The sequence below is a fragment of the Sceloporus occidentalis genome, unplaced genomic scaffold (genome assembly GCF_023333645.1).
Source record: "Sceloporus occidentalis isolate IW3139 unplaced genomic scaffold, rSceOcc1.0.p SCAF_9, whole genome shotgun sequence".
Lineage (NCBI taxonomy): Eukaryota > Metazoa > Chordata > Lepidosauria > Squamata > Phrynosomatidae > Sceloporus > Sceloporus occidentalis.
Genome location: NW_028316989.1, coordinates 37,974,044 through 37,983,823, shown reverse-complemented (window position 1 = coordinate 37,983,823; position 9,780 = coordinate 37,974,044). Strand labels below are relative to the sequence as shown.

Sequence of the window (9,780 nt, the reverse complement as noted above, 5' to 3'; positions counted from 1 at the left end):
TGTTCCAGATGATACTTAGAGATATTTCCCTTGGGAACAGCTCTACAAGGATTTCTCATTCCACAACTGGTACTGTCCAGAGAACACATTCACAAACTTCAGTAACTGTGTTCTATTTAATATGAAAGAAAAGCTTATTCGCTATCTATTAATCAGACCAATACACTTCTTGTTCACCAGGTACTTAAGTGTCACAGGGTCAGGTGGGGTGTGTGGAAGTGTGGCGATACATCATTGTGGCAAGTGTCCTGCCTAAGGGGACACTGGATACTCTTCACTCCAATGCATAAACACTACAACAGCTGGTCTAACAATGAATTACACCAAAATAATGTCCTGACCTAAGAGGATTCTGACCAAATGGATAGAAGATGTGCATGCACTGTGCTGGATGGAAATAACTTGAAACTTCAAGGTAGTTTCCAACCATGGAATGACTATGTTTTGATCTGCCAGGGCATCAGCAATGTATACTTTCTGCTGGCCGTGGCAAAACAGCATGAAGAAGAAGGCCCAAGTTGAAGTAGCTATGTAAAAACAGACTGAATAAAACTGTTCAACTATCAGTAGGGGCACTGTTAAATGGCCCAAAGTCTAAGCTTCCTAACTTTATTCCAGAGCATTCTTGTACATTCCTCTCATACTCAAATTATTAAAATTAAGCTTTTGGTTAAATGCCAAATAGAAACAGGAACAGACTTCAGTGGTCCAAGGCCCAAAGAACTAGACATTTCACGTATCACAGCCAATAAAACATCACACGGGTTCTCATAGTGTGAGACAAGTACTTTAGGATTAACTGGAACAAATCCGTAAATATAGTTAACAGCTTGGGCTCTTGGGCTAAAAAAAAAGAAAAAAAGGGCTGCTTTCCCTATTTTCTTCAGACACAAATTTAAAAAGAAACTCAAGATGGATACATTTTAGGCAAGCATTAATAGTTTTAGAGAACATTAGACTTCAATCAATTCATTTTATATACTGTGTTCCCTAGCACAATCCTGTGCTGATGCTCTTGGACTGGATCCACACAAACTGAGCCAATAAACACAAGTCACTGTGATATGCAGAACTTTTTAAACAGAAGGAGGTATTTCTGTGAAATAATGAGCACGTGTTCACCCAAATTCATGAGTAGGTGTGCAGAACACTTCACTTTCCAGATGTTTTGGATTTCTGTACCCAGAAGCCACAGCCATCTTGATGGGGCAGACATTCTATGGATTAGAGTGTAACAGTCACTAGTAGCAAGGCCAGACTACATCCTCCTTTAGAAAATTATGAAATTTGACTGCATGATTTGTCTCTGGAGTAACATAAATCTCAATGTTTCTATTTTAATTCCTCACCCATCAACAGTACTACCCTCAAAGGCTTCAAAAAAATGTGTGGAACTTGTGTTTATAGATGCTGCTGAGTCTTTGGGATACTTACTGGAAGCTGAGAATTTCACATCCCAAAACACAAACTGCTAATTTTCTCTGGCCATGTTTTATTTCTTTCTTTAAAACAGGGGAGCCAATGATACATAGTTTCCCAAAAAAACAAAACAAAACAAAACAGAAAACCCAGGAGGCAAAACAAACTGTCTGAAGACCAAGATGCTACATGCTACATTTAACCTAATTATACTCATGCTTGCTTTGGGGATGAGACAAGGGCATCATTCAGTAAAAACATACAGTAAAAACAAAATGCCTGACCATATAGAACTTTTAACCTACAGCAATGTTGTACCTTAATTATTTCCATGCACACAACTAACATTACAGAAATTGGGCTTTTAAAAAAAAATTAACACAATTAAGACTTCTAGGAGCATTTTATAATAAAACAATTCCTAATTTCTTTGTAGAGAGATCAAGCACCTCCAAATTGCAAATTCCTATACACAGTGAGTGCCTTACTTGAAGTGAAATCTCGTTTACAAAAACTCATATGGATCACCTCAGAATAAGGGGATGTTATTTCATCTCTGTTTCAGCAATAAACCATAGTGCTAACAAGAACTTTTATCTGTAAAGCAAGTTAAAAAAAATTGATTTTCTATCATTACAGAAAATATAATTTGCTAAAATAAATAAAAATGCTGCATATTAACATTTCCACTATAAAGAATGCATACCAGAATATTTATAAATATTGAATGATTTTCTCCATAATACCACCTACTACAATAATGCTGGCTAAATAGAAGTGCATTATGAAAAGCACTAAGGGTGGTTAATGTTTTGCCACATACTGCTGTTACCTTGAGGTAGATAACACATGCGTACCAAATTCTGCATTCATTTACAGTTGCTGCTGGTATCATGTGTCTAAGAAATGTGTACAGTATGAAAAAGTCTAAAATACCTATGAATGAAAAATGTCTCAGGGAAAAAAATAGATCTTTTCATGCAAGTATGTATAGTCTCACTGTGTAATTTTCAAGGCAAAATGCGTATTTTTCCTCTGCAAAGCATGAACTGTTTAAACTAAAGAGCGTTTCTACCTGGTTTAGTGCATTTTCTTGTTTTCTCCGGCAATTTGCATTGGTTTGCTCTGTTCTTTACCGCTGTGTGCAAATGACATGCCAGTTTTAAAAAAAAATTGTCATGTAAAGAAAGCAATTCTGGATTGTAAAAACAATGGTAAACAGGAAACTAAAGAAATCCATACCAAAGTTACATCATTTGATTTCAAGTAAAAAAAAATTACTTACAATAAAAAAGAACACACATTTCATGAATACAAAAAAGAAATGTCTGCTGTTTAGTTTAGGTGTTTCAGAATGCTGCTGTATGTTTTATGAGGAATCTGAGGAGATGACTTCATAGCAGAAGGCGTTAGTGTGGCCTGTATTGATTTAAGTGGTGAGCCAACAGGGCTGTGAAACTGAGGAATACTTATAGCTTCGAGGTGCTTGTTAAAGAGAAATTCCCCGCTATTACTTAAAAAATTTCCCTCTCTTTCTTTCTCCCCAGGTTTCCCATCTTCTACTGGCTCAGTTTCTAGCATTTCAGTGTCTTCCTTCTTGCTAAAAAACCTATCCAGGTAACTGGTATATGGATTCTCCTTCTCTATCTGCTCATCTTTCCTTACTTCACAACAAAACTGGTCTAGGAGGAAGCACTCTTCCCCACCACTTACAAGTTGGCTATCCCACGAAGTTTGGTACAGAGCTTCCAATTGGGCCAAATTAGCCATTCCTTTCTCTTGTTTCTCTCTGCTTACTGATTTTGCTATGCCTTTTGATTCTAGGTGGGACACTGAGCTATTCAAATCATTTAATTTATCAACATCAGTTGACTCGTGCTGCAAACTAAGCTGAATAGTTCCTGCTATAAATGAATCAAAGTCAAACCCTTGATTCTTCTCCTTTTCTGCAAGTTGCTGTGAGGCTTCCTCAAGAGCTATCTGAGCTTTCACCAATCCATTCCTTTCACATTTTGACTTGCCTTTTCTATCTGACTTCTCTTTAGTCTGCTCCTTCCAGTTAGAAAGATCTATTATAAGCTTGGGCTCATAGTAATGGTTCACTTCACTATCTCTCCAGACTAAATTATCTAGGTATGAAGAGGACCTCATTTTGTAATTACAAGTGTGGCTACATTCCAGATCACAATATTTGTTTTCATGGTGATCTGGATATTGCCAGCAAGGCTCAGTGGAGAAATGGGTATCAAAAGCTGGATCCTCTAGATACTTTTCACGATCACCATCCGAATATTTGCGAGGATCTACTTGTACTTCTTCCTCATCAGTCCCATCAGAAAGAGCCCTTGGATCACGCTGAACTTCATCAACTTCAAAGTTGTTATGAACAGGCCACTCATGGTCTGAAAACTGACTGTCATGATATCTGCAATAATTAATAGCCTATGTTAGTAAATACTTGGCATCCACTTGCTTACACAGTGAAGAGTCAAGACAAACAAGAATTATAAAAGGGAAAATGCATTCAGGTTTAATAGTACTTAATTTAATTAGCAGATTCTCATACTTCTTAGAGAGCTTTAAATTGGGGGCCTTTCAGAGACACTGTTGTGTGCCTTCAAGTCATTTCTGACTTATGGCAACCCTAACCTATCATGGGGTTTCCCTGGTAGATTTCTTCAGAAGGTGCTTGCCATTGCCATCTTCTGAGGCTGACAGTATGAATTGTCCAATGTCACCCAGTGGGTTTACATGGCTAACCTGAGATTCAAACCCTGCTCTCCAGATTCATAGTCCAACACTCAAACCATCACGCTGACTGCTCAGAGACAGTAGGATGCAATTCCTTTCCACACAACCTGAGAAAGGACTATATCTTCATTTCAGATGAACTAAGATCCCTGTGTCATATGTCATTTCAGCCTTAGCAAACAGAAACATGGCAATTCCCACAAGCATGTAAGACAAACAACCCCATAAGGAGCTGTTTCTGAATGCTGATGGATTTACTTGTAATCTATAGCCATTTTCAAATTATACATCGAGAGTATAGATATAAATTAAAATTTTCCAAATATCTGATGGCCTCATGTGAGCTTTTATAATTATGGGTTTCATGACTATTCAAGTCAGCTTTACAGGCAACTATGAAGTTTAAGTTTCTTACTTTAGGCTTCCCCAATGGAGCATTCTCATCTTGTTTTTAACAAAATCCAACATATTGGGCAGATGAGTACATTAACAAAGATGCTCATCCTCTACTTCAGAGCATTTAATTTTTTCAGTACGTATCTACTAGTGCCAAGTACAAAAAGATGCTAATTATCCCATTGCAGAGCAGGTTGTTTAATACAAACAGAATTTTATGCCTTTATCTAAAATTATTTTAATTGAACCTAGTGAGAATAGGAATGGTATGAGTTCATGTTGAAAAAATAAGTGCACTGTACACAGACTAATCAGAGTAGGGAAAATTAGAATATAATCTGGTTTAAGAAAAATGAGAACTATTATGCTGTTCATCATAGAGATGCTTCTCCCAGCTCATGGCATTTTGCTTCTTGGTACATGAAAACATCAACTAGTATTTCTAATTAGTATAACATTACCAAAGAATGTATACAAAACTGTTTCAAAGTTATTTACCTTTCCCAGTTATAGATGTGGCTGTGACTTTCATCCATGAGCAGAATATCATCTACCTCATCTTCAATGTGAAAAGGATGGCTTGAAATAGGCTCATCAGTTGGAAAGGAATAAATACTCATGTAAGGATGTGACAAAGCTTCTTCTGCTGTCAATCGATCCATGGGACTAAAGGTCAGTATTTGTTCCAGGAAGTCCAGTGCTAAAAGGAACAAAGCACATCAGTGATTTTTTTTTTAAAAAAAACTTTCATTCCTGAAGGAGCAAAATTGTAGGGTATAACTTTGTGTGTTGTCTTCAAGTCATTTCTGACTTATGGCAACCCAGTGATGGGGTTCACTTGGAAAGATTTATTCAGAGGAGGTTTGTCATTGCCTTCTTCTGAGGCTGAGCATATGACTTGCCCAAGATCACCCAATGGGATTCATGGCCAAGCAGGGAATTGAACCCAGTCTCTGGAATCATAGTCCAACACTCAAACCACTACACCACAGTGTCTCATACAATAGCATATACAATATGAAATATTAAAAAAAAAGATACAAGTGTACTAATGTTGGTAAGGCAGATAGTTTTCTTCTAAACAAACACTTATTATAAACAGCAATCAAACTGGTAGAAATGCAGGAAATAGGTAGCACAAATAGAAACCAGTAGGCAAGTGATTTTTCAGACCAATACAAGGAAGGCCCTGTCTTGCTGAGGGCAATGGATCAGATGTCTTTTAAATTAATCTTAGTATGACACATGTAGAGTTTCTTAGAGGTTTAAGTCAAAACATCATGGCTGCGAAGCTAGGCTATATACTTTACAGAACTTCAGTCTTGTTTTAGAACAGTAAATTACTGTATTGCAAGGCAATAATCCTTTTGCTGATTATATGCTTAATGCATTTCTAACAGCTCTAGCCACTAATAAATATCACTACCCACCAAAATGACAAAATTCTTCCCAATTAATGCATGTTGCATATACTCATGTGTAAGTTGATGTCACATATATGTCAAGGGCAGGCTTTGGGGCAAAAATTATGGATTTTGATATGACTTATGGATATGTCAAGGCCAACGCTTAGGCGCATGTAACAAAGGGCATAAAGGACGATGCCAAATAACTTACAAAATTCTGGCAAGCATAAAGGCTGCTCACTCTAAAGGCTGGATGGATGAGGTTAGTCTGTCCTGGGAGAACCTTTAAAAAGCACCACTCTACCCTCTTGGTGCTCCTTTGAGGTGAAGTGTCAAAGAGCTGCTGCTGGCCACTGTTTTCCCACCCAGGCATTCAAAAAGGCCAGAAACAGCAACACAGTGTAAAGTAGAGGGGATCAGTGCTTCTTTTAGGTTCTCTTGGGACGGACTAAGCTCTCACCTTTTGCCACTCTACTCAAAGAACGGGATGATTCCTTTTATAAAATAAGAATTAAAGTACATTACTAAAATGACCCACGGATAAGTCAACCTAGGTTTTTTGAGTCATTTTTTGAGTAAAATTTCTAGACTTATACATGAATATATACAGTACTTCTTATATGGGTTTCTTTTGTCTTAATTTATGAACTGTATGTTTTGAGTTTCCACAGAATACTGAGTTTCTGTTGCAACTCAGTGAATCGGATTCTTCAAAGGGATGAATTATTATTTCAGCAAGGCAAAACACTGAACATGAATTAAGAATTTAATATCATGGAATGCACAAACACAGTTAAACTCCACAATGCGCCATACAGGCCGCCCACTCCATATGTGGGCTTGCCATACGCAAACTTAAGATTCCGTGCACAGCAGGCCCAGGGACCTAAGATGGTGTGCGCTCCCGTGGAGTGCACAGCCATAGAAATCAACAGGACGTGAGGTCTGTCTTTTGCCATATGTGGTGGGGGAGTCTAGAATGGATCCCCTGTGTATACAAAGGGCCCACTGTACAAGGATATGGCTTGTTAAGTCTCTCCCCACCCAAAAATAAATAAATAAATAACTAAATAAAATCTAGAAAGCAGGAGTGGGCAACTGTGGTGAGTTCAGGGACCAATTTTTTTGCCACTGGGACTATCTGAATCAAAACTTAGACAACGTGGAAAAAATGACAAAAAGTTGAAACTGCTCTGGAAATGGCAGCCTAAGAAGTCTGGAAGGGTCAGTGACCACAAAAAGTATTGAGTGTCACATGCTGCCCCAAGACCCCACCACAGTGTAACACATCATATAGTGCACTGTAACAGACTTAAAAGTTCATGTTAAGCCTGCCAATAGGTTCATAACCAAATGCAGATGAACAATAAGAATCAGAAAGAAAGGCAATGTTACCTTCAGGGCTAATGCCTGGGAGGAGCTGAGTTAAAGGTTTGTGTGGCTCAGTCATATCATTTTTAATGTAAACTGGGATTACGTTAAGAAGTTCCTGACGATCTTCCTCATGCACAACAGGAATTGATTCTAAAATAAGCTGCATTTGTTCAAGTTCATGTGCACCTAAAAGTTAAGACAAAAAGCACAGGTCAGTTGTGTACTGTTGATACATAAACAGTATAGACATTTCTTATAATATCATATCATCATCTACCTAACAGCACTAATATCTATGAATGGATTAAAAGCATTCATTATTTTTATTTTAGTAAGCACTTTAGAAAGGCAAATGGAGGTCTCTCCTGGCACTAGTAATACAGAGTATTAATATTACTGCAATGGTCATATACATAAAATGACAGGTTTGTACCTGCCAATTTCCACCAACCTGCAAAGAGGGTTTTCCCTGTCAGCATTTCAGCAAAGATGCAACCTGCAGCCCACATATCAATGGCTTTAGTATAGTTGTTGGGTGAAAGCAAGAGGCGAGGTGATCTGTACCATTTAGTTACCAATCCTTCGGAAAGATGGCCCTATAGAGAGAAAATTTACTGTAATTTAACACAACCTATATAGAATCATAGAGTTGGAAGAGACTGCAAGGGCCATCCAGTCCAACCCCATTCTGCCATGCAGGAAATCTAAATCAAAGCATTCCCAACAGATGGCCATCCAGCCTCTGTTTAAAGACCTCCAAGGAAGGAGACTCCATTACACTTCAAGGGAGTGTGTTCCACTGTCGAACAGCCCTTTTAGAGTTATATCATTTTATTATCACCACTACAAAGTATGCTAGGCTGACAGCCACTGAATCTTTTGAAATCAACAATGAGCCTGAAGAGGTATTTAAACCTAAATCTATTTACCTAAATATGAGCCTTCATGCCACTAATGTTATATCTCTGTGCTGTAAGCAATACTTATAGTTACTTCTTAATTCTACTTTTTCTATCACACAAATAATTTTACACAACAGGTAGCTTATGAAATGCAGCAGCAGCACCTTTCAAGACTGTCAGTCTTTATAGTAGTCCAGAGATGTGGCTGAGATAGAAACCAACAAGTCAAACCTGGCTATATTTGTGATAGGATTGTCCAAGCCAGAATAAGCTAACCAAGTTATTTGGCTTTAAGATAAAGATGCAAGTTCTGTTGGCCAATTTTATGAAGACCAAGGAATCTTTCATCACTCTAATTTTACTAACAGTTAAATATCGCAACAAAAATATGTGTTTTTAGCTGTAAGGATATACCTAAAGTATTAACATAACTATGTATTAGATAGGTACACTTGTCAGGGAGCTGTGATAGGCTGCAGCTCCCTATTGAGTATACATTATGATAAGCCTGTATCTTTCTAAAATGACTCTCATTCTCAAAGAAAAACGTCATGCCTGTCATCACATACCTTATGGGAATAATGAGGATCCATGATCCGTGCAAGGCCAAAGTCACCAATTTTCAGCACCAAGTCTTCAGTATTAATGAACAAGTTAGCTGGTTTGAGATCTCTGTGCAGAACGTTTGCAGAGTGTATATACTTGAGCCCACGTAGCAGCTGGTACATGAAGAGCCTGGCATGTTCTTCAGGTAAGGGCCCCTGCTCCACCAGGTTAGCCAGATCTGTCTCCATATACTCTTGGACAATGTAAACACAGTTCAGTTCTGTAAGAGAGCCTACATCATCTGCCAATTGACTCCCATTGGGACCAAGGATTTCAAACACTTTGACAATGTTATCATGGTCAAGTCTTCTAATAATTTTGATCTCACGCAGAGCATGTTTAACACTCTGAGGATCTGTAAGGACAATTTTCTTGACAGCGACTCTTTTGTCACAATCGTTATCGACAGCAGAAAAAACTAAGCCGTTGCCACCACAGCCCAGAGGTTTCAAGTCCATATACCGAGAACCTACATCAAAACCATGAATGTTCATGAGGCTTTCAAACTTCTCTGCCATTTTGAAATGGTGTTCTCTTTTTTCCTCTTAAAACGACTAAGCTTCTGTAAAAATATAGAGATGCTTCCACTGGTATATGGAGGAACTTGCACAAAAGGAGAAGAAAAGCTTCAGGTTGACCGTGTGATGGTTTCTCGACACTCTTGTTGCATCGTTCGCCAGACAGGCCTTGTTGTGTCCCCTTTAGACTTAAAACTTACTCGCTACAAATCAAGTTGAGCAAAGACAGAGAGGTTGCAGCATTCATAGTTCAAGAAAGGTGCAGCATATCCGCAGACATTAAAAGGAAATACAAGTAGATCAAACGGAATGAAGTGAAAAATGCACTCCGCTTTACTGTGCTGAACTGGTTAACATTTAACAAAAATGTGAATAAATATGCATGTAGTAGGTTTCTATTAACATCCT

General features: G+C 38.1%; 1 protein-coding gene across 1 annotated transcript; it reads right to left on the bottom strand.

Moving 5' to 3' along the window:
• Positions 1-1,472: 1,472 nt before the first annotated feature.
• MAPK6 (mitogen-activated protein kinase 6) lies at positions 1,473-9,562 on the bottom strand. The gene is made up of 5 exons (XM_089538838.1): positions 8,818-9,562; positions 7,798-7,942; positions 7,368-7,532; positions 5,065-5,266; positions 1,473-3,844 (listed from the first exon to the last, which is right to left on the bottom strand). Exons 1-5 carry the CDS (start codon positions 9,370-9,372, stop codon positions 2,755-2,757), a joined length of 2,157 nt encoding a protein of 718 aa, XP_089394964.1. The 5' UTR covers positions 9,373-9,562; the 3' UTR covers positions 1,473-2,754.
• Between the last annotated feature and the right edge of the window lie 218 nt (positions 9,563-9,780).